The sequence below is a fragment of the Tyto alba genome, unplaced genomic scaffold (assembly GCF_018691265.1).
Source record: "Tyto alba isolate M040663 unplaced genomic scaffold, T.alba_DEE_v4.0 Super-Scaffold_26, whole genome shotgun sequence".
Classification (NCBI taxonomy): Eukaryota; Metazoa; Chordata; class Aves; order Strigiformes; family Tytonidae; genus Tyto; species Tyto alba.
The window spans coordinates 2,402,791-2,428,905 of NW_024881300.1; the positions used below are offsets into that span (position 1 = coordinate 2,402,791).

General features: G+C 57.8%; 2 protein-coding genes across 8 annotated transcripts in view; one reads left to right on the forward strand and one right to left on the reverse strand.

The window, feature by feature from the left end:
• Positions 1-652: 652 nt before the first annotated feature.
• On the forward strand, positions 653-14,389 carry ST3GAL2 (ST3 beta-galactoside alpha-2,3-sialyltransferase 2). Of its 6 annotated transcripts, none has more exons than XM_042797562.1 (8): positions 653-756; positions 9,198-9,489; positions 9,570-9,995; positions 10,173-10,366; positions 10,641-10,820; positions 10,985-11,030; positions 11,217-11,336; positions 11,614-14,389. In XM_042797562.1, exons 3-8 carry the CDS (start codon positions 9,663-9,665, stop codon positions 11,785-11,787), a joined length of 1,047 nt encoding a protein of 348 aa, XP_042653496.1. In that variant the 5' UTR covers positions 653-756; positions 9,198-9,489; positions 9,570-9,662; the 3' UTR covers positions 11,788-14,389. The 6 variants fall into 6 exon arrangements, with proteins under 6 accessions (XP_042653496.1, XP_042653497.1, XP_042653500.1 ...); XM_042797563.1 differs by lacking the exon at positions 653-756 and adding an exon at positions 1,861-3,235; XM_042797566.1 differs by lacking the exon at positions 653-756 and adding an exon at positions 4,032-4,064 and having other exon boundaries at positions 9,555-9,995.
• Positions 14,390-14,704: 315 nt separating this feature from the next.
• Positions 14,705-26,115, reverse strand: part of PDPR (pyruvate dehydrogenase phosphatase regulatory subunit) — a 28,043-nt gene continuing 16,632 nt past the window's right edge. For both annotated transcript variants that reach the window (XM_042797559.1, XM_042797560.1), the window contains 5 exons: positions 25,646-25,758; positions 25,182-25,276; positions 24,444-24,533; positions 24,007-24,189; positions 14,705-23,009 (listed from right to left, as the gene is read on the reverse strand). In XM_042797559.1, the coding sequence (XP_042653493.1) occupies positions 22,605-23,009; positions 24,007-24,189; positions 24,444-24,533; positions 25,182-25,276; positions 25,646-25,758 (886 nt within the window). In that variant the 3' untranslated portion in view covers positions 14,705-22,604. The remainder of the gene's footprint in view (positions 23,010-24,006; positions 24,190-24,443; positions 24,534-25,181; positions 25,277-25,645; positions 25,759-26,115) is intronic.

Genomic DNA, 26,115 nt, shown 5'->3' on the forward strand with positions numbered 1-26,115 from the left:
GTAGGTACCGGCGGTGGGTACCGGGGGTTGCTGATGTCCCGGGGTGGTTACCGGGGGGCTACCGGTGCGCCAGGGTGGGTACCGGAGGTGGGTACAGGGGGGTGCTGATGTCCCGGGGTGGGTAGCAGGGGTTGCCGGTGCGCCGGGGCGTTACCGAGGGATGCCCATGTCCTGGGATGGGTACCGAGGGTGGGTACCGGGGGATGCCGGAGATCCCGGGGTGGGTACCGGGAGATGCCGGTGTGCCGGTGTGGGTACCGGGGGGTGCCGATGTCCCGGGGTGGCTACCGGGGGTGGGCACTGGAGATGCCGATGCGCCGGCGTGGGTACCGAGGGTGGGTACCGGGGCGTGCCGATGTCCCGGGGTGGGTACCGGGGGTGGATAGCGGGTGTGTGTACCGGGGGATGCCGGAGATCCCGGGGGTGGGTAGCGGGGGATGCGATGTCCCGGGGTGGGCACTGAAGATGCCGATGCGCCGGGGCGGGTACCGGTGGGTACCGGAGGAGATGCCGGTGCGCCGGGTGGGCTCGGCGCGGCCCCGTTCGCCTCCTACAAGTCCCACAAGCCCCGCCGGGCGGCGGGAGGCCGCGGACTACATCTCCCAGGCTGCCGGGCCCGGCCCCCCGCCCCGCACGGCACGGCACGGCCCGGCCCGGCCCCGCACGGCGCGGAGGGCGCGGCGCGGGGGGCGGCGGCGGCGGCGGCGGCGGGGCCCGGGTGTGCCCGGCGGCGGGGCCATGCCGGAGCCGAGCCAGGTACCGCGGCGGGGAGCGGGCCCGGAGGGGCGGGATGCGGGCACGGCCCGGGAGGGGGGAGCCCGTCCCCGGGGTGAAGGGGGGCCGGGGGGGGATCGTGGGTTGCGGCCGGGAGGGGCTGGCCGGGAGCTGCCCCGGTGCTGGGTGCTGGTCCCGGTGCTGGGTGCTGGTCTCGGGGAGCGCGTACCCGGGATGCACAGGATTCAGCCCCGGGGGTGCTGGCCCCGGGAGGATGTGTTGGCCCCGGGAGGATGTGCTGGCCCCGGGTCTGGGGTGCTGGCCCCGAGAGGATGCGCTGGCCCGGGGTGCTGGCCCCAGGTCTGGGGTGCTAACCCCGGAGGATGCACTGGCCCCGGGAGGATGCACTGGCCCGGGGTGCTGGGTCTAGGGTGCTAGCCCTGGAGGATGCACTGGCTCCGGGTGCTGGCCCCAGGTGCTGGCCCCAGGAGGGTGTGCTGGCCCTGGGTGCTGGTCCTGGGAGGATGCACTGGCCCCGGGTCTGGAGTGCTAGCCCCAGAGGATGCACTGGCTCCAGGTGCTGGGTCTAGGGTGCTAGCCCCGGAGGATGCCCTAGCCCAGGGTGCTGGCACCGATTCTGGGGTGCTGGCCCCAGAAGATGCACCGGCCCTGGGTACTGACCCCGGCCCTGCGGTGCTAGCCCCAGGGAGGATGCACTGGCCACAGCCCTGGGGAGCAGCCCCGGGAGGATTCTTGCCCCTGGTTGGGGGGGCTAGGACCAGGGCTGGAGCTGCCCCTCTCCAGCCCTGTGCCCCGACGGGGTGCCACGGGGCCCAGACCCCAACGGGGTGCTGGGGGCAGAGTCGGGGTGGCCACAGAGCGGGACGAGGGTGGGAGGGCTGGCTGCGGGTGCTCCCCCAGTCCCCACCAGCGCCAGCGTGCGGGTAAGGTCCCTCAGCAGCAGCGTGACACATGGCTGCGTGACACACGGCGTCCCTTGCCTGGGTAGTGGCAGCCAGGATTTCACAAACGCAGCGCGGGCGTCCCTGGGGACGGGGTAGGAAACTGTGTCACCGAGCAGGGAAATATCCCTTCGCTTGCGCCCGTGTGTGTGGGGTGGTGGGGGAACCCGATCGGCGCCCAACCCGCCGGGGTGTGCGCCCATCCTGGTGTTGCGGGGTGTTTCCCCAGCCCAGGCGCGGCTGCCGGAGCGGAGTCGGTGCCAGAGCCCGGCTCTGAGGGCCTGGCGAGGCGAGGGGGTCCCCACGCACAGCCGGGTGCTCGGGTGCTGCCGGCAGCGGGGGAAGGCGAGGTTTATTGAGAAGCTCCCCAACATATCCCCAGAGCGAGGGGTCCCTATCCCAGCAGGAGGATTTCGGGGTGGGGGGGGAGAACAGCACTCGGGCAGCGGGCGAGCTTGGACCGGAGCAAGAGCCACGTCCCCTCCTGCTGCGAATGAGCAAAAAACATGGCTGGGTGAAACCAAGTCACACCAACCCCCCAAAACTTGGTGAGCTTCCCCTCTGGGTGGGCTCTGTGCTGGCAGAGGCAGTTTTGCCCCCTGTTATCTGGGGGTCCCCTGCCAGGCCAGGGGTCAGGGGGTCCCCCATTTCCATCACCCCGCGAATCCCGGCCAGGGCAGCGAGTGGGGACGGGAAGTTGCTCAGCGCTTTGGGCTTGGTTTTCCATTTCCTTCCCCTTTTATCAGAGCCAGATGTTGCGTCCCCAGCGCTGAAGCTTGGGGCAGGTGGGGGCTGCCTTGGCTGCTTTGTGTGTGTCCCCCCCTCCCTCCCCAGCCATGGGCGTGCCTGTCTGTCTGTCTGTCTGTCCCCGTCTGGCAGCGAGCAGCGGCCCCGCTGCCGGTTGTGCACGGCAGCTGCCTGTCAGAAGCGTTTCCCTTCCCTCCGAGGAGCTCATGGCGGTTCTCGGGAACGGCAAGACGCGCTCCGCTCGCCCGCCTACGCCTCGCCGGCGCCGGAGGCAGGCAGGGAGAGCAGGCAGAGAGCAGGCAGGGAGAGCCCGGCAGCCGCACGCCGGGGGAACCGACTTGCGCTTGAATTTTCATGCCCAAACAAGCCCCAAACTGCCGCTTTTCGGCGAAAGGCTCCGGTGGCACTAAAGGTGCGATGGTTTCCCCGCCGGCTCTCGCCGCGCTGGATGCCACCCAGCTTGGCCCACGCCGAGGTCCCGGCAGCTTAATGGCTTTCATCTCCTCCCGTTGCATTTAATTCTTGCAAGAGTGCAAACTGGTAATTGCTCTCCAGCGGCTCGCTTTGGTGCTTCTCAACCAGCTGGGTTTTATTGGAGCTCACCAGTCCCCGGGGGCTTGGGATGCGGGGGGCGAGGCTGGGAACCTCCTCTCCCTGCCCTGCTCCGCATCGGGCTCCGGCGAATCTCTTGGCTCCGCGTCGCTCTTCGCCATCGGCATCTCCCAGAGTATTTTTAGGAGACTGCGAGAGGTTTGGGCCCAGGCTCCAGCAAAGTTCCCAAAGATACCCCTAAAACCGCACATGGCTGAATGGTGAATATATATAAACAATTTTTATATATATATGTATATATATGCATGTGTGATACATGGATCTTTATTTTTTTCTTACTGGATGAATTGTTCAGTGCTGGGGCTCTAAAATAACTCCCACAACAGTCGCCCTGGGGAAACCAGAGCAAGCTGCAGTCACTTCACTCCAGGTGCCACCATGTCCCCAGCAAGGGACTTTTGATCTGCAGCGGTAATTGGGCTAATTAGGAAAATGCAAATGCTCCCCCTATCTCCCTAAATGTCTGAGCAGAGCCCCAGCTAGAGGAGAGGAGAAGTCAGATTCCCTTGCCAGTGGAGCTGCTCTAATTTTACATTTAATGGGAGTCCCCGGCAGTAACTGGGCTGTGCTGGGTTTGATGGTCTCTGGCCGGGGGAGCCTTTTGTAACATCCCTGTGTTGCAACCTCGTAGGTACAATTTTCTTAACGAGTCCAGTGAGCTCTCAGCTCTGCCCCCAAAACAACACAAACCCCGGACGGTTTTGAGCATGCACTGAGTTTGCCGTTCTCTGCTCAGGCTGTGTCCTGGGGGAGAGAGGTGTGTGTGTGGGGGGGGGCTTTGGGTCACAGCACCCACCCACCAGCCTCCAAAGCCTTTGGGTTTCTGCTGCCTCCCATCCCCGGAGCTGCCGAGCCCCAGGGACAGCAAAGCTCAGGGGGGGCCCCCACGTCCCTGCTCGCCTTCCCCAGGCAAAAGGCCATGGCCGGCAGCAGCGCCGGCGCCTCCCCGGCACGGTGTCCGCCCATCCTGCGCTCCTGCACATATTTTCCCAGTGAGGCATCCAGCGTGAAGCTAACGGGCACGGGCTGGTAAAACGAGCTGGGGGGGGGGGGGGCTGAGCCGCGGGGAGGGGGGAAGCGGTTCCATCCCGGTGGCTGGGAGGCTGGGGGTGCTGCTGCCGGCGGTGCTTCGCTGGGTGCTGGCGTCGGAGGGTGAGCGGGGACCCTGCTGTCCCCCCCAGCTGCTAGCCAGCCCTGAGCCTGGCCTCTCGGCGGGACCCAGTGGGACCTGACCCAGTTGGCTTGGTAGTCCTTGGACCCAGTGGTACCTGGTGTGGTGGTCCACACCGCGGTGGTCCGGTGGTACCCAACTGAGCCCTGCGTGACCCGGTGCCTCGGTGGTACCTGAGCTGGTGACTTGGTGGTACCTGAGCCGGCGGTACCCAGTCTGGTGCCTCGGTGGTACCTGAGCTGGTGACTTGGTGGTACCTGAGCTGGTGACTTGGTGGTACCTGAGCTGGTGACTTGGTGGTACCCGGTTTGGTGGCTCGGTGGTACCTGAGCTGGTGCCTCGGTGGTACCAGGTTTGGTGGCTCGGTGGTACCTGAGCTGGTGACTTGGTGGTACCCGGTTTGGTGGCTCGGTGGTACCTGGCTCAGTGATACCCAGCAGCCAAACCCGTTGGTGCAAACTGGGGGTTCTGGGATGGGTGCTTGGAGGGGCAGAGCCCCAGGGCTGCGTTTGCCCCTTGGCTCTGTTCATCTCTGCAGGCATTTGGCACCGGGCTGGGGGGGTGGGGACGGGACACAGGGAGTGTCCCCGCTGTATCAGGCTGAGCGGTGGGTCCCCCTCCCCTCCCTGCCTGTCCTGCCCCGGGGAGGAGGCTGCTGCTCCCGGCGCAGGGAGCTGGGTGTAACGAGGCCACGCAGCAAGCGTGGCCTTGGGCTTATCAACTATCAACCCTCCCCTGGAGCGCAGGGTTTGGGGGGCTCCTTTTCCCTGCGGCAGCTGGGGGGGCTGCGGGGGGGGGGGGGTGGAAGCGGCGCTGGCAGATGGCCGAGCAGCATCCCTTCTCGGGGACGGGGGCATCGGCCGCGTGGGCTGGCGCACGTGGCTCGCTTGTCCCGATGAGTCCGTGCATGTGAGCTGCGGGGGCGGTTGGCTGCTTCGGCTGCTTTTGCCTTTGGGTGTTTTGGGGGGGGGGGTGGGGGGTGTGTGTGTGTGGACGACAGCCAGACGGGCTCCGCAGCCAAAGCCCCCCACACCCAGCCTCTCCCCGTCGGGCAGCGCAGGGTGTTCGGGCTGGAGCGGGTGCCCGCGGGGTCCCCTCCGTGCTGCGGTCGAGCCGAGGGGCTTGGGGGGCTGGTGGACCGGTCCCTGCAACCCCCACCCACCAGCAAGGGTGGGAGCATCCCTTCCGGAGCTTTCCCACTGCTGGGACCTCCCCTGCACCCCTAAATCCCGTAGGAAGCAGCCTCGGCGGTGGCTGGCCCCATCCCAGCCCCGTGCCGGGGATCTGGCCTCCCGCACTCGTTCCTGGCCCCATCCCAGCGCCGAGGGCTGAGCCTGGAATAACCCCTCTGCATGCCGGGCACGAGGAAACGCTGGAACTGCTGCCGCCGCCAGCCAGGGCTGCGAAGAGGGTTTAAAGCATGGGAAACCCAATTAACTTGGCTCCATTAGCTGATTGAGCTGGCTGATAAGCGTATGATTAATTAAAAGGATGAAGAATAAGTTACTGGGTCCTGGCTACTGTCGGGGTGCGGCGGTGGCTTAACCCATGAAATTGGTTTCTCCTGTTAATACCTGGTGCCTGGCTACCACCGGTCGTCAATCCCTCGCGGCATCGTTTACCGGCGGGGAGAAACACCCTCACACCAACACCGGGGTCGCTCCCTGCTCCCTCTCCCATCCAGCTTCCAGGGAGGGGGGAAAAAAAAAAATAATAAAAAAATTAGAAAAAATCAAGTGGAAAATACGATCCCTCTGGACGGGTGACGCAGGAAAGGACCTTATTAATTAACGGTGCTTTTCTCGCCGGGTGTCGGTTTGGCTCTGGAAGCCGAGTGGTGCGGAAGGACGGGAGCATCGTCCCTTCCCGCGCGGCCCCGGCAGGGCCCCGCTCGCCGTCCCGAGCTCACGCGAGCTGGCGGCCCCGGCGCGGGCGCTTCGGCACGCTCCCTGGCAAAAGCAGCGCCCGCGGGGGGCTGCGACCTCGGGCAGCCGCTCGGACCACAGGAAAAAGGCAATTTGGAGTGGTTTTGCGAATTTTTGTAGTAATCCCACTCGCTGAACCCTGGCCTGAAACCGCCGGGTAAGGCAAATCACCGTGCCGCAATTCTTTCTGCCTGGGGCTGAAGGAGGTGGGAGAAGACTCAACTCGCCTCCACTCCATTCCCTGTTGGGAAAAAAAAAAAAAAAACAAACAAACCTCAAAATCTCATTTTTTCCACCCATGACAGCAGGAGGGATGCTGGGCTGGGGTGTGTGTGGGGGGTCCCTGTGCACCTTCCCCTTCTCCACCTGCAAAAGCCGAGCGCTTGCTCAGGCACCCGGTCGGCGGTTTGGCGGTGGCAGAGGTGATGTCCCCGCACAGGGGCCACGGGATGGGTGGCACCTGGACACTCAGGGCTGCATTTCCCGGGATTCCCGGGGGAATTTTCAGCCCCAGCATCCCCGGGAGGAGCGGCAGCCGGTGTGGGCAGCGCTGCCGCTGCTGCCCTTCTCTCCCTGCTCCGTCCTGCACCCACCCAGCCATTTACCGGCAAGGAAATCGGTGCCAACAACCTCAGGATATCTTAGAAACGAGCAAACAAAGCCAACAAGACCTAAAAAAGCCAGGCAGGGACGTGCCCAGCGGCGTTACGGCTGATAGGGAAGGGGAGGGCATCCTCCAGGCCCCAGGGCTGTTCGGTCGCATCAGCTCCAGCGCTCATCCTGAACCTAACAATTACATCCCAAAATGAAAGATTTATATGATTGGAAAAATCATCCAACTGTAAAAGCAGCGGAGCGTTTCGCCGGGACCTTTTAATAGCCTCGCTTCATTATCTCTTGCAATCAAAGAGAAACTCGTGTTTGACGAGCACATGGTCTTCCAGGAGGCAATTAAGGAGACCAGGGGATGAATTTGGGAGCGGGAGGGCATTTAATGGTGTCGCCGAGCTGCTGGGCTTGCTCACCACAGCACAAATCCTGAAATCCCCTGTTATTTTAAGAAGGAACCATCAAGAGCCAGTGCAAAGAGGCCCCGCAATGCCTCCGGCTGGCAGGGTTTTACTGGGCAGGTTGGGTTTGACCCTGGGAGCTGGCAGGGAGGGTATGGCGAGCGCTGGGGTATGTGTGGATGTGTAGGTGCCGTGTCCCTGCTGGGGTCTAGAAGGGCCGGTGGAGATGGAAATAGCCGCCAGCCCCTGCTAGGAAAGTGATGACTCAAAGAAGCCGCTGGTATTTAAGGATGCTTTAATGCGCGTGAGCTGGGCTGGAGGATGGGATTTTTCCCCGCCTGCGGTCGGGGGCAGCTCCGGGAGGCCCCGGGATGGGGCCGCACAAACCGTCCTCCAGCTGCCGTCGGGGCCGGGATGCGGCAGGCAGGACCCGGGCTGGGCTGGGGAGCCGGAAAGGGATTTTCCCCCTTTCACCGGGAACAAAAATACCACGGGCACGTGATAGCCGATTTCCTTTAGCCTTTAAAAAAAGCCCCGTGGGACGGAGAGCGGCGGGAGCCGGGGAAGGGGGACCAGCCCATCCTGCTTGGTGTCCCCGCCACGTTGCAGCTAAAAAGAGCCCAAAATTGCCTTTTACCTCCAAAAGCTTCCAGCATTGTGCATCTGGGGGAGGGTTTATAGCTTTTTACTGGCTTTATCCCAACCTCCCCTAGATGCAAACCCTCCGTTTAACAACCACCCCTGCTTTTTCCGCTGGCAGCAACCCAAGAAACTCGTTGCAGTCGCTCGCCGGCCGTGCATGTGCCGCGTAGGCGTATTAAAACCCCCCCTTAGCTGGGAAAAAGACTTGGACAACGATCGTGCCTGGGATGTGCACCCGTTTTCTGGCTCTTTCCTTTAAAGGCTGTCGCCGCTTAGGCAAATATTTGACAGTGGGTCAGTGAATTGTGCAAGGGGCGTCCGTGTCTGCAACGTGATGGGCTGGGCAGGGGGTGGTTTGGTCTAATGCTTCGGTCTCCCCCATCCCAGCGAGGAGTTTTTTGGGGAGCCTCAGCAGCCTCCATCCCCAGTAAGAAAGCCGCCGGCTTCTGGAGGATGTTTGTTTTTTTTTTTTTTTTTTTTCTAGGAAAAAGGCATCCTGGTGACTGCCAGCTCCTAATTAGCGCCGCAGGCCTCGGCGCTGGCCTAATTGGGGCCAGGGCTGAGCTGCAGGGGCGATGCCACCGCAGGGTTTGGCCTTGGGCGGGTCCTGCCCTGGCATCCCCCTCCCCAAAAACCTCTGGGAGGTGTCACATCACCGTCCCCTCGGCGTGATTGATCCTGCTCCAGCTCAGTGGCTGTGTTAAAAAGGGGGTTTTCAGCCTTTTTTTTTTTTTTTTTTTTTTTTGGCTGAGGAAGAGGGGTCTGGCTTTGCACCACGCCCCCCCCCCCGCCCCCCCACCAGCTCAGGGGGCTCAGCCACTCCTCCCATCCCTCCGTGGGCGCAGGCGCCGGCACCTCTGCCCTGGCTATTTTTACCCACCGGGATCACGAGCGAGCGGGTGACCTTCCCCGAGGGACGCTGACACGCGGGGAGGGGGGGGGGGACACGACAGCCGCCGGCGTCGGTACCCAGGGAGCACGTCGAGCTGCGAAACGGCTGCTGCCCGGCTGTCTTGGCGGCGGTGAAGAGGGTTTTGGAGGGGCTGCTTGTGCCTTAGCTAGAGAAGGAGGATTGAGCCTGCAGAAAGGAGCCGCTTGTTCGGCTCCAGAGGCGAGTTCGTGGCTGAGCCTTTGTCTGGCAGAGACAGGGAGGGCACAGCCTGGGGGCTGCCGGGAGCTCCCCTGGCACCGCCGGTGAGGGGCCGGCGCGACGCCGGCATCTCTGCTCTCTCCTCGCCCGTTTGGGGACAGCTCGTCCCCCCGCTGCCCCGCGCCTGAGAGGGGCTGGGTGACATTTTGCAAAACTCAGTGGGGAATAAACAAACTTCCTCAGCTCCAACCCCCCCCCCCCCAACCATCACCCTCCTCCTTCATCTCCATCCCTTAACCTGCTGTCCTCTCCTTCCCGCTCCAGGCCGGTATCGTCGTGGCCGTGTTCCCGAGCCGGCGGCGGAGGGCAGCGTGCCAGCGGATCAGCTAAACCCCCGGGGACCATGAGCGCCGTCGCAGCTGAGAGCCAGCCGGGGCCGGGACCCGGAGGAGCCGTCGAGGCAGGGCGCCGCGGCTGAGGCCGGCGCGCCGAGCTGCGCCAGACCCCCCGCGCCGCCGCGGCCGGCCGGCAGCAGATGCTCTCCGCCCGGCCCGTGGAGCCGCCGGGGGCCCTCGCCGCGGCCGGACCACGCGGATGGAAAGCTGCAGCCCGGCAGGTAGGAGCCCGGCGCGGCAGGCGACGGCGGGGCTCCACGGCCCACGCCGCCGCGGCGATGTAAAGCTCTCGGTCCCGCAGGGAGCCTCGCCGGCCAGCTGACGCCATCCCGCGCCCTATGCCCGAGCCCTATGCCGGAGCGGGCGCCCTTCCCGGCTCAGCTGCCCGCCGACCATGAAGTGCTCGCTGCGCTTCTGCTTCCTCTCGACCGCCTTCCTGCTCGTCTTCGTCATGTCCCTCCTCTTCACCTACTCCCACCACAGCATCGCCTACCTGGACCCCGGCGGGCTGGGCGGCATCCACCGGGTGAAGCTGGTGCCCGGCTATGCCGGCGTGCAGCGGCTCAGCAAGGGGGGGCCGTACCCCCGGGGCTGCGCCTGCCGCCGCTGCCCGGCCGAGGAAGCCGGGGCTACCGACTGGTTTGACGGGCGCTACGACGGCACCGTCTCCCCGGTGTGGACCAAGGAGAATATGGACCTGCCGCCCGATGTCCAGAGGTGGTGGATGGTGAGCGAGGGGATGGACAGCCCCCCCGCCCCACCCCCCCCCCCGCCACGGGTCCCCCAGACCTGGGGAGCGCCGCAGTGTGCTCAGGCACGGGGGGGGGCACAGCTTTCTCCTCCTCCAGTGAGGAAGGGGCCACTGGCTGACGCCACCCCCCCGCCTCGTTTCCCCCCACCGCAGATGCTGCAGCCCCAGTTCAAGTCCCACAACACCCACGAGGTCCTGAGCAAGCTCTTCCAGATCGTGCCGGGCGAGGATCCCTACCGCTCCCGCGACCCGCGCCACTGCCGCCGCTGCGCCGTGGTCGGCAACTCGGGCAACCTGCGCGGCTCCGGTTACGGGCCGGAGATCGACGGGCACGACTTCGTCATGCGGTGAGGGCAGGGGACCGCTGCCGGGGGCACTGCCCGCCCCCTCAGCCCCGCGGAGGCACGGGGCGATGCTGGCAGCACCGCTGGGTGCTGGGCTCCCGCTGTGCACCACAGCGGCGTCTCTCCGGGTCTGGAATTCTCCCTGTGCCGTACGGCACAGCCCGGCTCCGGTTGCGCGGTCGGGGAGCCCACCGGGTGCTGGGATGGGCGGGAGCGGGTCCTGCAAGGGACAGGGTGGCTGGGAAGGGGGGTGCCACCTTCCCCGCTCTCTCCCCAGGATGAACCAGGCCCCCACAGTGGGTTTCGAGGGCGACGTGGGTGGTCGGACCACCCACCACTTCATGTACCCCGAGAGTGCCAAGAACCTGCCCGCCAACGTCAGCTTCGTGCTGGTGCCCTTCAAAACCCTGGACCTGCTCTGGATCGCCAGTGCCCTCTCCACCGGCCAGATCAGGTTGTAAGTACCCGGTGGGCACCAGCGGCAGCTCCCCCCGGCAGCGGTGGGAATTCAGCGGTTCCTCCCTCCCGGAGCATCCCCCCGGTCCCTCGGCAGGTCGGGTTGGGGTCGGGGGGGATGCGGGACCCCCCGGGAGCTCACCTGCCTCTCTGCTGTTTTCCCAGCACGTACGCGCCCGTGAAACCTTTCCTGCGGGTGGACAAAGAAAAGGTAAGGGGGGGGGGGGGGGGGGGGGCTCAGCCCAACCGCTGCGCTGAGCGTCCCCTTTGGCCGTGGCCCCCGTCACCCCATCTTTCCCCGGGGTCCCCGTCCACATCTCGGTGCTCCTTCCCGGGGGGCCGATGCCGAAGGGAGCGTGGCCGGGGCTCCGGCGCCAACCCCAGCCTGTCCTCCCAGGTGCAGATCTACAATCCTGCCTTCTTCAAGTACATCCACGACCGGTGGACGGAGCACCACGGGCGCTACCCTTCCACCGGCATGCTGGTGCTCTTCTTCGCCCTCCACGTTTGCGACGAGGTGGGTGGCGGCTCCTCGGGGGTCCCCCTCCGGGCTGCGGGGATGGCACGGGGTGGGTTTGCTGGGATCCTGAACCTCGGAGGGTTGAGGAGGGAGGTGGCTCCTTCGGGTCCGACCGCAGGAGTTCCACTCGCTCCGGTTGCCCGACACCCTGGAACGGTGGGAAGGTGCGAAAATCCCTCCGGAAGCGCGGTGGGTGCTCGGCTGTGGGGGTCCCCAGGCCGGTTGGGGGGGGGGGTGGCTCGGGGCTGGCTCACCCTCATCCTCACCGCTGCAGGTGAACGTCTTCGGGTTCGGCGCCGACAGCCGGGGCAACTGGCACCACTACTGGGAGAACAACCGCTACGCCGGGGAGTTCAGGAAGACGGGGGTGCACGACGCCGACTTCGAGGCGCACATCATCGACATGCTGGCCAAAACCAGCAAGATCGAGGTCTACCGGGGGAACTGAGGGCTGCGCCTGCTCCGGCTCCCCCGCGCCGGCCGGGTCCCCGCTGCCCACGGGGGCACAGGGCCAGGGTCTCCCCAGCGGCCTCGGGCGACGAGCGCCCGGGGGGGCAGCACGGCCCCACGCCCCCGGCGATATTTGGTGCCTCCAGCAGCCAATCAGGTTCAGAGCTAAAGGAGACTTTTTGCCTTTTTTTTTTTTTTTTAATTATTATTATAATTATTATTATAATTATTAAGAAACCCAGCTGAGAAAGGATTTGTAAAAACGCAATCAAGCGACTGACCGGGCGGCGGGGGTCTCCGTCTCGCATCTCTTTACAGTCAAACCAAATGCTGCTCTTTTTAAAACAAGACAAAATCCCCCCGCCCTGAAGCCGGGTGACTCTGGGGAGCGCCTGAGCATCGTGTCCAGGCCGACGGAGACGTGGCGGCCGAGCAGCCTCGCCAGTGGAACCCAGCTGCTTCTTTCTTCCTTTTTATTATTATTATTTTTTTTTATTGTTTTTATTTTTAACCCACCTGGGGCAGCCGCTGCCGTCGTTCCCCCGGGGAAGGCTCCCGGCACACAGGCAGGTCCCGGCGCGGCGGCAAGCGCCGTCGACCCATCGCCGATGCTCCGCTGCAGGCTGGCGGCACGGCCGGGCTGGGGGACGGAGGGGAACCCCGGCTTCGGGGCCGGGCATCCCCACACCTCCACCCGCGGGTTGAGGAAGGCTAGGATGGATTTCGGGGTCGGCGGTGCAAAAGGCAGCTCAGAAACCCGCAGAAGCAGCAGCCCGGTCCCTCCGGCCGGGCTCCTCGAGCAATGCGGGATGCAGCAGCGGGTCCTGCCCCGCCGGAGATGAGATTTCCCTTCGCTTTCGGGCTGGGAAAAAGCAGATTTAGAGCTAGCTGTAGTGGGCGAACGGACCGTGCTTTTGCTTCTGTGTTGCTATAAACAGACGTGAGAAGCTGGAATCCCAAAGTCTTTGCTCCGTTTGTGAGGGTTTACACCGGGCTGGTGCAGCCGGGGCCCTCGGGGCTTTTCGGGCTGGACAGGCTGCCCCGCAGCACTGGCCGGGGAGACACAGAAGGAAACGGCCTCCCCAGAGGTGTAATTAAAACCACTTTCTTTGGGTCAATCAGGTGGGTGGGGATTTTTTGGTTTCTGTTTTTTTTTTTTTAAGAGATACTGGAAAGCTGGAGAAAAAGGCAATCACAGAAAAGGTGCCCTGGAGAGGGAGGGCGATGGGTGCCCAACGTGGCTGGGGCAGGAGCCAGGCCCAGGGAACCCTACCCACACCGCCTGGTTGCAATAGTTATTTGAGGAACAATCACCATAGGGTTTTTTTTTGTGCTTGGAGGTTTGTTTTTTTTTTTACCCTTTTGCATCTGGCTTTTCTGTAGCCGCCTCTTACCTGTTTCTCTGCTTCGGTTTGGCTGGTTTTCAGGGTTTTCTTTTTTTTTTTTTTTTGAAGTTTCTCTCTGCAGTCGTGAAACACGAGGGTCTGGGTCACCCGGAGCAGGCACTGAGCATCCCTTAGGCTGGGGAAATTAATCTTTTCTGTCCACAGGGCTTTAAACCCCCGAGTTTCCCGGTGGGTTTTGGTAGAGGCGGTGTCGCCCTGGCGCGAGCCCCCCGCCACCTCCAGCCAGCCCCGAGCCCCCGCTCCAAACCCCAGGACACGGAGGCAGGTCGCAAAGAGCCCCGGCCTCCACCTTCCCGGGTTGTTTATTTTTTTTTTTTTTTTTTTTTTTGGTTAGGGGAAGAAAAATAAAACCCACAAAACCACGAGCAACAACGAGTGCCTTGGCCATCTCCTGTCGGCTACGCTGGGCTGTGCCCGCCCCCGCGCCAGCGGTAGGGCCTCGGCCGATTTTTCTGGCGGTCGTGCCCGCTTCCCTCCTTGCGCCGGGCTGGAGCTTAGCCGGGCAGTGCTGCTGGGGGGGAGACAGGGACACATCCAGGCCACCAAATCCGGCGTGACGAGGCTGGACCAGCTCCTGTCCCGGCTGAGCAGGGCCCGGCCAGACAATCACAGGGCGAGCGGAGGCGCTGGGCACCAACCCCGGGTAGCGAACGCGCCGCCAGCACCGCGCTCACGGCTCCTTGCTGCCCTGACAGTGTATTTTTTTTTGGCTAACTTCCTTCCCCTACCCCCTCTTTTTTTTTTTTTCCTCGTTTTTTTTGTATTATAATTATTTTTTTTTATTTAAGCTGTCCCGCTAGGACTCGCAACCACTTGTTTCTCTGGCAGAGGGGCTGCCGGGCGCAGGCAGGAGGAGGATGCCGCCACGTCGCCGACGAGCACCACTGTACTGTACATAGAGGAGATGTAGGCAGAGGCTAGGGGCAGGGGGGCAGGCAGGACAGAGCACCCACGCTTGCCCACCTGGCGGGGGGGGGGACGTGGAATCTTCCTCACCCAGTGCCTGAGCAAGCACCCATCGCCTCCCGCCCCGCCGGGAGAAGGAGCCCAGCGCTCTGACCTCGGGCTAGAGGCAGGGGGGTGGCTTCGCCCGTAGCCTCTGTGTACATGGGCACTTCTGCACACAACTGTCTTAAAAACTATTTTTTTTTTTTTGTTTTTTTTTAAAAAGTCAATAAAAACCATGCATCGGAACCGCCGTGTGTTTTCCTTCTGGTCCCACCCATGTGCCTGCGCAGGAAAGGACACAGATAAACACCCAAAGGATGTAATTTTGAAAGGGGGCGGGGGGGGGGGGGGCGGGGGGCAGGCACAGGCAGGGGAAGCCACTTTCCCTGGGGTGACCCAGCAGGGCCAGGGGCTGCCCCAGCTCCCAGCACCCACCACCAAAGGCTGGACCCTGCAACAGGCCCAGCGTAGCTGCAGGATCCGTCTCGGGACGACCGGGGCGGGGGGGGGGGGTTTGGATCCTGAAAGACACACGAGGCTCTTGCGTAACAAACCGCCAAATTCGGGAGTAGTTAAAACGCCTCTTTATTAATATACAAACCCTAGCAACATTTAAGCCAACCCAAATATAAATGAAAGCAAGCGTGATATAAATACAGCATACGTAACAACGTGGCCTCAGTGGAGAGCAGCAAACTCACCCCGACTTGTGCGCTTGGGAACAACTGCCCATGCCCTCCAGCACGGGGTCTGGCCACCCCAGCAGCTGCGCCTCTCCCAAACCCCTCCGAACGCCAGCGCGGCGGAGGCGAGGTCGCCGCTCCCCTCGGAGGCAGACCACCCGGCGCGAGGCTCTACAGCGTGACGTTTCCACAGCCCCAGAGCTCAAAGGGGTTTTACAGGAAAAAGCCTCCTCCCCGCGCTGCGAGAGACGGCGCCCTGCCGGCGTCCGCTCGCCGCGGCCCCGCGAGGGGAGCTGCGGCGGCCGGGCCGCCTCGCTGCCCCTCGCTCTGTCCCACCTCAGCTACGTCCGTTGCACGGCGTTCACAGGCGTTAAGGCACTAGAAAAATGTTTTCACGGGTTCAGACTTCAGCTGCTGTTAAAAACCGCAGCAGGGCGCTTCCAGAAGCCCTCCCAACCTTTTAAAATCCGGTCTTGGGGGGATTGATAAAAAGCACAACAGGGGCTTTGGCCAAGCAAACTGGTGCACCCGCTAACCAGAAGCGATGGTGGAGATGGGATGTGCGGGCGGCTCTGCGCGGGGTACGGGTCCAGGAAGCGGGGAGCCCCTCTCCCAAAAGGGCTCAGGTCTCCTGTAAAACCAGCGGCGACAGCGGGAGCCGTCCCGCCGCTCGGAAGGGAGAGGAGCGACCGAAAGAAAGCACGCCGTGTCTCAGGAGCAGCAGCAAGGAGTTGACCTGGGCCAAAAAAAGGGTTTGCCCCAATTCTTCCCGAAGATGTGGGAACCATGAACCATCACCCAGGTGCCGGGCAGGCGGTATGGGAACAACTACACTCATAGCACAGGGGTGCTGCGTTCCCCCGAGCGCGGCTTGGGTCGCTCCTCTGGCGGAAGCGCGTAGGAGCAGGGATGTGTCCTGCCACAAGCCCGACCGGGAGATGCAGGAGAACCCATCAAGGACTTCAAGGGACATCAGTCTGCCTCTGGTTATACTGGAAGAGGGGTGCAAGTGAAACGCGTTCCACTACAAGAAGAGCAGGGGGGAAAAGTGTTCGTAGCGTGGAAGAAGTCTCGGGGGTGTCACGGTGAGGGGTGGGAATTTCTCCGTGCTCACAAAACGGGTCACGCCCTGGCCGGGACTGCTGGCGACTCCCAAATATCTGCTCTGCTTGCAGCAGGTGCCAAGCATCCAGGCGGGAAGATGGGCCGCTGCCAGCCTTGACAAATCCATAAATATTAATGTGAACACCTCTCCCGGGTGCCTCTTTCACTGGTAATTTACCCCTCCTCTCCGCGGAGGCACCTTACTCCGAAGAGGCGCGATCTCTGAGCAGAGGGAATCAGCACAGCGCGTCACACCTGCGCAGCGGCGCTTTGGTTTGTGCTCTAACTCGGAAGCCAGCCCGACATGGGGGAATCCAGCAGAGCTTGGAGGCAAATGGGAGACGGGAAGCCTCGGAGCCATCTCAACCACCATTACGGGCAGCAGCGGATCCCTTCCGCTCCCCCCGACTCCTGCCTGCACATGTCAGCTGCTACAGCAGGGAGTTTTGTCTCTTTTAACCCAACGGGACACTCACAGAGTACTCTACACCAGCCCAGGCTTCTTTCTTTAAAGAAAGAAGAAACCCCATTACAGCGTGAGCAATATAGTGAATAAATCCTTTTCTGGAGGAGGGGGGGTGGGAATAAAAGAAGGTGCCAGCACAGACGCAGGGGCTCCCAGCTCATTTAGTTCAATTCAAATTCCAGCCTCAGACCAGCAGCATACTGCAATAGCAGCTTCGCACCATCCCTGGTGGAAAAATATCTGCCGACGTTTGTGTCTGCTTTGTACACTCAGCACACAGCTTTCCAGGAAGAAAATGAAATGGCAGGCACCACCAGTGCCCAAATACTGCTGCACCTAAAGCTTTAAGGCATTTATAAATATTTAAAGTTCTTGTTTTTCTCCCTCAAATGCAAAGGCTGCTCTTGCCTAGGGCTATTAGCATGCTACAATCATAATGCTTAAGGAAAGTTTAAAGTGCAAAGAGATTTTTCAAATGCTTTTTAGAGACAGGTTGGAGTCACCTGATGAAGTTAACCCCTCCTTCCCCAAGTCTTGTTTTCCGACTGCTTTTTTTTAATAAAAATCCAAATAATCAGTTAAGGAAAAGGTAGTTTAAAACAGCAAAGCATCCTGAAATGGGCGGAAAGCGTTATAATAAAATCATTTGGGAAGACAAATCTGAAGGTTGTGAATGTTTTGCTGGACATTAGCAGCAGCTAAGTGTTCTAAGTAAGGACTTCTGCTTCTGCGAGCAACTTCCCTCCTCTGCCCAACACGGAAACTACCCTGTTTTTATACATTTCTTCCCCAAATGTGACCATTTTGGTTAAAGTGTCCTGGAAGGACAAGGTCAGTGATGTCAGTGCTGCGCCTTTACCAGTCAGACACCGCTCAGAAGAAGATGCCAGGGAGAGACAAGCGTTTCGAGCAACCCAGTGCGTGCGCTCCCCACCTCCCCCGGGGGGCACGGTCTCCTTCACCGGAACGGGAACCAGAGAGGGAAACGGGAGGTTGGAAAAATGAGTGTGACCGCTGCTTTCCCTTCCCGGGAAACGCCGCCCCGCTTCTGCCCAGAGCCACTGCTACCCCTCGGCGCTCATCCAGCACGAAGGCTGCAGGAGAGGCTGCTCCCTGAGCCGGGAATCGCGGCTGATCATCTCCCCAGGGCTGGGCTTAAGGGGTTGAGTAATGGGCAAAGGATCAAACCGCAATCACACCTCTCCCATCTCAGCTCAGCCACCCTGCCGTCCCCTTGCCTGTTTTTATTTCGCCGTGCCTCACTCTCCGATGGGCAAAAGGAACTAACGTGCTCAGCTGCCTGAGGAAGATTAAGGAAGCGTTAAGGAGAGGGAGAAAACCCCGGTGCAGGAAGAGGGAGGGTTAAACGATGGAATATACAGCGGCCAAACCCGGGAGTTTGGATGTTGGTACCTGCATCATCTAAAAGCTGAAGTGCTTAAATTGATGCAGAGGGACAGACCTAGAGCCAGCCTGGCTGAGACGATGAAGCACCGGGTAGAACAAAGAGAAGAGCCTTGCGCCCGAGCGGTCCTACAGCAGCACAGGCTGGAGCCTGGAGGCGTTGCAGGAGCAGCAACGGGATCGGCGGCAGCTCGAGTGCAACAGTAGAAAGGAGGGGCTCCAAGCTTACACCCGGACTTGGAGAGGCCTCACGCAGCCTGCCTTCCTCGGCCACAAAATGCTAACAAGAGACTGTCCAACAAAGCACATCAAACCTGGACACTGGGGTCAGCACAGAGAAAGCAAGAAGAAACGAAGGCAGGAATGGATGGGAAAAAAAAAAAATCAGTGTAACACACCCTCCTGAAACAGAAAGCATCACTCTTAAGTAGACTGCTTTGATTTTATCCTTAGATTGTTAAATATGCACAATAAAGTCTCTCTTCTCTAATACCATTTTTACTCAAGCCTTTCAGTACTCGCTCAAGGACTAATAAAACATGACAACTCAGGAGAGGATGCAACAAGGGTAAGACAACATAAATACCTCTGGAGGAACAGTTTAATGGAAGAAGCTGCCAAGTAAACGCCACCGCTGCCACAAGTTCCCCCCACTACTGTACAGGTGACGCTCGGGCACGCAAGCCCTTCCCGGAGCACAGGAACGCCGGACACGTAGGTGGATTCACCACGGCCCCGTCAGCAAACACGCTCAGATGCTTGCTGCCTTCTGGGGTAAGAAAAAATAAGCCTACACGTGCCAAGTGCACACAACCCACAGTGGCCAATGTCCCCACGGGTCACGCCTCCCCCATCACTGACGGGTGATAAGTCCACCCCAAAGCGGGTTTTGCTCAGCCTGTAATATTTCAGCCAAAAAGATAAATTGTTTCTTCATATTAAGCTCCAGTTAGCTTCCCCTCAAGTGTTTCTCTTGCGAAGTTGCCTGCGTGAACAAAATCTCCAGGACCGCTCCCCATTCTGGACGGCAGGGCTCGGAGAACTGGTAACAGCCCTGCACGAGGGGCACAGAGCCGCTGCTGCCGCTGCGGCACAGAATGAGGCCGTGACCCCTCCCGTGGCAGAGGAGAGGGATGCTCTTCCAGTGTTTCCCACCCAAGGTTCACAGCCTTGCCGTGCAGAAAGAGAACAAACCGCCTTTCTCAGCAGAAAGCGGTTGAAGGCAGTTTAAGGATGACAATCATGTGTAATTTTACCATCCACGTTATTTAAGCGTCGTAGATGCTAAGACTGTGTTATAGCAGCTTCCAAGAGCCCAGCTCTAATCTGAAGGTGTACTAAAGGTGGCAACTCTTGAACAGATTTTGCTGTTCTTTTTTTTAGGCGCTCTACTTTTAGTCACCAGATAAAGGGATTAGGGTCTTACACCACCCTTTAATACCTCTGGAAGAAAACATGACACTAGAAGGATTTTCCTCGGTCTCAGTATCTTTACAACAAGCTATCCAATTGTCCCCTTGATAGGTAATCAAGTTGGTGAGGGCGAATTATTCTTTAACATTATAAGGTTAAAAATAGCTGCCAGAAATTAAATTGACTAAGCTTGAACGGCAGCCGAAGGCTATAGGTGCAGATATAAAACAAGAACCAGAATTCATAGCAGGGAAAGTCAGAGTAGGCGTTAATGAGCTGCAAGACTGACAATTATCAAACCACCTATCTCTAAGTCTCAAACAGCAAAACATAACATTACAGAAAGTGTTGCTGTATCTATCGTCATGATGGAAAATTATTTTCACTCTCTCTTTTTGCTATTGAAAAGTCAATAGATCTAGACATAATATAAACCTAAGCAGACATAAAGACAAAAGTAGCTCATAAACCACAATTTTATTGTCAGAATTACTGTGGGAAGAGACGCCCATATCAGCCTGAGGAACTAACAGGCATCTACAAGTTAGGGAAAAGAAAAAATAATCACAAGGAAGAATATAATCTGGCTGCAACTTAAATGATACTTCAGGAACGAGTGGTTGGTAGAGGACAGCATGCTGCTAACTTTCCAGTTTGGTCTTAACTACTCTATCTCTGCAGAGAACAAACTCAACGGTTTGAACTAGGATCTCTCTCCAGGAGTTGCATTAAGTACTTTAGCTTGCCTCAGCTGCACCCTTTGTTTTCTCCTGAAGAAGGATCATGCCTCAGCAGCGACCACAAATGGTCAATAAACTCTAATCAGAAGGGCTGCTCTAAGACACATCCTCAGTACCACGTATAAAACTGTTTGGCCGAGCGCCTGTTTCCCTGGGTAAGGAAGGCACAGGAATGTCCCGTAACCCCAGTGGAGAGACAAGAGGATGGACAAGTATTTTTGAGTGACCTGGAGCACTGCTCCCAGCTGGCAGGCTGCTAGAGCAGAGGTGCGCCTTGGCACACACATCCAGTGTGGGAGTAGTGGGACTGCAGTAACTGTCCGTGTAAGAGGCAAAAGGATTTTAAACTGCTATTAGATGCCTTACTAACCTTTCATTTAGGCAATTAATCCTGATGCACCAGGCAAAATTTTAATTCAGAGCGCAGTAATAGGGGAATTTGGAATAAATTACAATCTCCGCCTTCAACAGGCATGCATGGAAACTTCAGCCGCGAGATCCCAAGAAGTTGCCTTAGTATGGTCACTACATTTCAGAGACGGGGGAACTTTTGCACGTCAGTTTGAAAGTAGGTTTGAAATCCCCGAAGAGGTCACACACGACAAAGGAACTCACCATTCACAAAGGACAGCACGCCTGAAGAAGCGACATCCGCATTCAACCTACTACACCACATGCTCAAATCCTGAGTTCTCTTACACCCTTTCCTGACTCTCTGCTCCAAGGTTTCACAGTTTCGGTATCGCCCTGGCTGGGGGAGCTCACTCTGACAACCTGTTTTAAGGCGTGAAGGTTTTGGGCTTTCACCTTTCCTGCCTTAGGGACATCCGACTCCTTTTGCATGCTGAGAGCACCTGGATCATGAATGGCAGACCACAGGCTCAGCTGAAGGCAGGATCTGAAGCAACTAAAGCAGCAGAGAGCAAACTTGAGAACCAGGCAAGGTTTTGAGTTCCTAATTACACTACTGAGGCTCGCCATTTAACTGGAAAAGAAAGTGCCCCCCCAAAGGTTTTAGATCATAGAGAAAGTGTTCATCATGGCTGACAGGACAGACATCAGTGCAAGGCTGTGTTTGAACTCCAGACAGAAAGATGCTGGAGCAGAAAGACCACGATGAGTGTGTGGGTGGCAGAGGCAGGGAAAACGTTTAACAGATCCTTTTCAAGTAAATACAAGCTTTGATTTCGATTGTGCTCACAATGGGCAGCAGAAAAAGAAGATGTAAAGGCGTGCAATACAATTCAGCATCCCTCCACTTCTTTTTACCATCAGTGTTTGAGAATTGACGCATTCTGATCCCTGAAGAAGGGGTGAATCCCAGCTGCACTGTCTGAAGCATCTGAAGCAAAGAGCTTTGCGGAAGGAAAGCAATTTATAATCCCACTGCCGCACTCCCTTCACTCCCTTTATTCAGTTCCTTCAGCTGAGGTAATACCAGGAGAGAGAAGTAAGAAGTGCAGCAGACTTGAGGAAAAAAACAGAAGACAACTTCTCGAGGCCAGCAGGAGCTGCTGAGATGCTTTCTCACCACCAGAAGAAAACCCAGTGTTTCTTGCAATACTGCCAGCACCACAGGTGAGACAAGTGCTGGGTCTTTTCCTCTAATTTCAAAATAACCACGGGTAGCTAAAACCACAAGATGTTGGCCCTTTCTGCTGCTCAAGTTCCCCAAACCAACACAAGTTTTACATGAACCTTGCCAGACGAGCTTGATTGAGTCACATAAACAAAGGAAAGAAAATCCCCAAAGAGATCGTACAGCTGAAACAGAAGCAGCATTTCAACACTGCTACTAACATTAAAGGCTAACATCTGTCCTTGTTAGAAATCAGTATTTTTGCTAATAAAAACACCCAAATCCTTTGTAGAAGTGAAACACACGTGTTGATCTTCAATTAGATTTACAGAAGGCCATTTAGCTTCAGTGACCCCACGCAAAAAATCCAACCCCAACAACAACAAACAACTTACCAGCACCGCTGTCATCTCAGTGATCTGATGATTAAATCTACTTGACTCCCTGTTAGGGAAAAAGAATGGTGGACGAAGTGGGGCAGTGACAGGCTGGACTAGAGCCAGCCCTGATCTCTTGGCTGCTGCTCACACAACGCTCTGTCCCGTGCCAGTGAGGTAGCTGATCGTTCTATTGCTGTGTGCATCGACGCACCGACCCCTCTACAACGTGGCAGGCGGAGAGCAGGGTGAAGTCACAGCGTTCATCTGAACCACAGGCAGCACACACCTGCTGTCCCAATGCCTGATGCTGGAGAGGAGAGAGGAAAGGGTGTAGTCCTCAGGGGTTTACCCGAACCCTTCCCATCACCGTGAGGCTAGGGGCTCCGGTGGGGTTCACTCCTAAACAGGCTTCCCATGGATTCCTGGAGGCATGCTCAGCACTGTGCTTCAGCCACTGGGGCACGGGGGAGCCCGGCAAGCGAAGGGTTGAAGGAGGGAGACAGACGGAATCGGGGAGGCTTGAAAATGAAAGTTTTAAAATGTACAAAATGTAACACACTGGAAAAAGTTTAAAGGTTGCAAGACAGAAAAAAAGGAAGAGAAAGAAATCTATGAGGTGAGGGAAAAGGACTGGAAGATGGTGGGAGAAGGCTCCAGCATGGGGAAAAGGAGCGGGTCAGGTCTAGTCATCACTACTCCCTCTGGTAGCCACTCAGTTCCACCTCATCCTTGCGGCGACGGTGCGTGAAGAGGGAGCTCAGGGGGTAGAGCTTGGCTTTGGCCTGGAAGCGCTGCCCAGCAATGTCGATCTCGTACTCGCCCTGGTTGATGAAGTCAGTTGTCACCACCAGCTCTTCTCCCGTCTTCTCGTCAAAGTGCTGCACGAAGCCGAGGCAGACGTGGCGCTCCAGAGTGTAGCTGTAGGCACTGCTGGTGGTCTTGCCCACGTAGCGGCCGTTGCGGAATATGGGCTCCCCCCACCAGGGCCAGAGGTCCGTATCTGTGTCGTGGTCCTCAAGAATGAACATGGTGAAGCGCTTGTACACACCGTTCTGCTTCTGTTCCAACAGCGCTTCCTGGCCCACGAACTGCATTCCCTGCGGAGAAAAGGAAGCCCCAGCTGATGAAGGGACAGGACCTGTAGCAGCTGCCGAGTTTTAGCAGACGGGCTTACTGACACGAGGTGAATTTGCACTTGGAACTCATGCCCTGTCAAGACAGGCTGCTTCTACAGGCAAGAAGCCCAGCTCAGACAGAAGCTCTCCTGTCACGTTTGTTGTTCCAGCTGTTAAAAATATTTGCGAAGCGGGCCTTTAAAAAATTCATTCTGATTTTCCCTGTAGTGAAAACATGTCACCGTTCTAGCTTTTGCCATGTTTCTTGTTCCAGAAGTCTCCCATGTTTTATAAACCAGAGGGAAACTGTAACAGCATACGAAATTTGTGTCCCTAATCACTACATTCCCTCCTCTGAATTATTAGATACAAGCAGTTGTTTTGGCTCGTGCAAGGATGCGAGAAAGAAGGCAACAAGCAAGTGACAGAGGCAGCACCTGCCACCACAGCAAGCAGGATACAACTCTACACTGTTCTCTGTTTTAATAAAAATAGAGAACTCCCCTGTTTTAGTAAAAATAGACAACACCTGTTCTTGGGACCTATCCTCATATTTAACTTCATCAACCGCCCCTTGGTGCGCAGGCTGGCTTTTGCTTCATCAGGGAAAACACCATTTTGCTTCATCATTGGGAAAACACCATTTTGCTTCATCGTTGGGAAAACAGCTGGGAGAAACGCGAACTCTGAGCATCTGTAAGGCACGCAGCACGCTCACTGCGCACATGAGCAACACAGGATGCTACACAGATCACTGGGAATCCTGCCCAGGAAGGAGACAGATCGAACCTTTTTCATATTTCTAGCACCTTTATGAAGTACAGGAATATAGGTTATGGTTAGGTACTGCACACAGCTCCATCAGAAACCCGGTATATCTACCCCCATGGATGGCAAGGTCTTTTCAGCTCAGTACTGCTCTCCCAGCCACCACTGCTGCAATAGCAGACCCCGCTGCAGAAGGTGATCTCCACTGTACCTTTTCCAGCTTGACCTGGAACTCACGTCCACACTCCATAGGAGTGGTAAAAGCATCCAGATCCTGGCCCCAGAAGGCAAAGAACTTCTCAATGCGCAGGCTGCGGAGCGCGTAATAACCGGCGTTCCGAATCCCGTACTTCTGTCCCATGTTCATCACCTCGTTGTACACGTGAAGGGCATACTGCAAAGGGAGGGTGAAACACCGAGCTGCAGACTAACACCAGGAGAGAGCAACAGCATCCGACCGTGCCCTGCTGCTGGGGCACAAGAGGTCTGCCCGGCTGGAACGCAATACAAAGCGGGGGAACTCCCCGCAGAGCCTGCAGGCAGCTTTCATGTGGTACAAACCAGACAACCTGAGTCAACTCGGGAAGTGTTTCTGATTATGCATGCAAGCAACTGCTTTAATTAGCTCAGGCTACAGTGTACGCTTACCTCTATGGGGATATAAAGCATGAATCCAGGTTCTCCTGTGTGAGTGATACTCATCACACGGATGCCATTAGCATAGCCCACGCTCATCTCCTGCAGAATCAGAGGGGTTGAAATCATCCAAACTGGAGCACAGCACGGAGATCCAGAAGGAGCGCGATGCGTAACGCAAGCCACACTGCCCAGCCCTCTCTCCCCTTCCCCGCTGCAGTTCACCACCAGCACATACTTGCAAAGAGTTCACATTTAAAAATTCAGAGAGCGATGTCACATTACCCAGACTTCTTAATCACTTCGTGACACTTGGCAATAAGCCTTGGAACTAGGTCAGGACACAGGCTTGTATTCTGGATACAAGACAGAAGTTGAATAACAGCTATCTGCTCAGCCTTTTGACGTGACAGGAGACAATGACTCCTGAGTCACCGATCCCAGCTGCTCCTCTGACAGCTTCATAATTGATTATATGAAATATGTCAAGATATCAAATGGCAGCAAGCCTACAGTGAGTGGAATACTGAAAACAAATGCATATTCACCTATATATTTAGCAAGCAGAACTCAAAGAGGAGTAGCTAAAGTGAGCCTAGTGAGTTCATTACCAACCTAGCTCAGTAACTGCAGTAAACCTGTATGTAAATCTAAATTCCCCTCTAACTACACAAAACATAATGCTTCCCCTCCTTCCACACGTTTCAAAAAACCCAGCAGGGTGAGGAGGAAGGAAGCACAGCCACTCACCTTGCAAAAGAGAGAGGGAAAGTGTTCTGGAGTTATTGGGGCATATGACAACTCTGACAAGACATCCACAGCACGGGGGCCGATCAGATTGAGAGCTAACGAGGGGAAGATAACAGTATTAGGATGAGACTGGAGAAGTTCTGCCCGGTGTCTAACTTACATATGCGCGTGCCCCAATTCCTGAAGTCTTAGGGTTTATTGAACTAATAGGTACGTTTGCATTTCAGAACGGAGGAAAGAGTCATGAAACTCCCTCTCCTTACAGTCCACAGGAAAGGAAAGCTGTCTCCCAGCTCATGGCTCGCTAGAAGGAAGTCTCTGAATTGCTGCTTTCATCCAACCGTTTGGAAAGGAGACCCAGTCACCACTTCTAGACACTTTTAAGCAATTAATTGGCATGCAGCACAAGACCCCATTTGTGGTTTCAGGCTGTATAAGGAGGTCAGCTTTCAGCGATTTCTTACCCGTGTACTTCCAGGTCACGTCTTCCATGGTCAGGTTGCTGTCGTCAGGCAAGCGGTTCTTCAGCCAGGCCCAGCAATGGACTTGTTGGTCAGTAGGGGAAATCATGAAGAAGCTGGAACAGACAAATTGAAACCGAGAAACAATGAACGGACAGCCACAAGACGATGCAGTGCATTCTGCGTCCACGAACTACTGGAGCCATTCAGCAGCTTCCAAGCTAAAAGGAGACCAAAACAAGCTGGTTTGCGAAAACCACAGCTAAAGTCTCTGGATCGATGCCATCACATCTGTCATGACAAGAAACCCCAGCCTTCAAGCATTGGCAGTAGTCTGGTGACAAGAAGGGACTACACAGGCGATTCTGTGGAAAGTTCACAGGGTAACTCAGAAGTCACAATCGTTTTGCAGAAGGTTTTCGCAGCTCTTCACGACCAGTGATTCTGTCTACTCTGACAGTCAGAAGAGTGCA

Bases quoted from the DNA above. Each gene is read 5' to 3' on its own strand.
- ST3GAL2 (XM_042797562.1), top strand. From the start codon at position 9,663: ATGAAGTGCTCGCTGCGCTTCTGCTTCCTCTCGACCGCCTTCCTGCTC. The intron at 10,367-10,640 runs GTGAGGGCAGGG...CTCTCTCCCCAG, and splicing joins GGGCACGACTTCGTCATGCG to GATGAACCAGGCCCCCACAG. The intron at 11,031-11,216 runs GTAAGGGGGGGG...CTGTCCTCCCAG, and splicing joins TGCGGGTGGACAAAGAAAAG to GTGCAGATCTACAATCCTGC.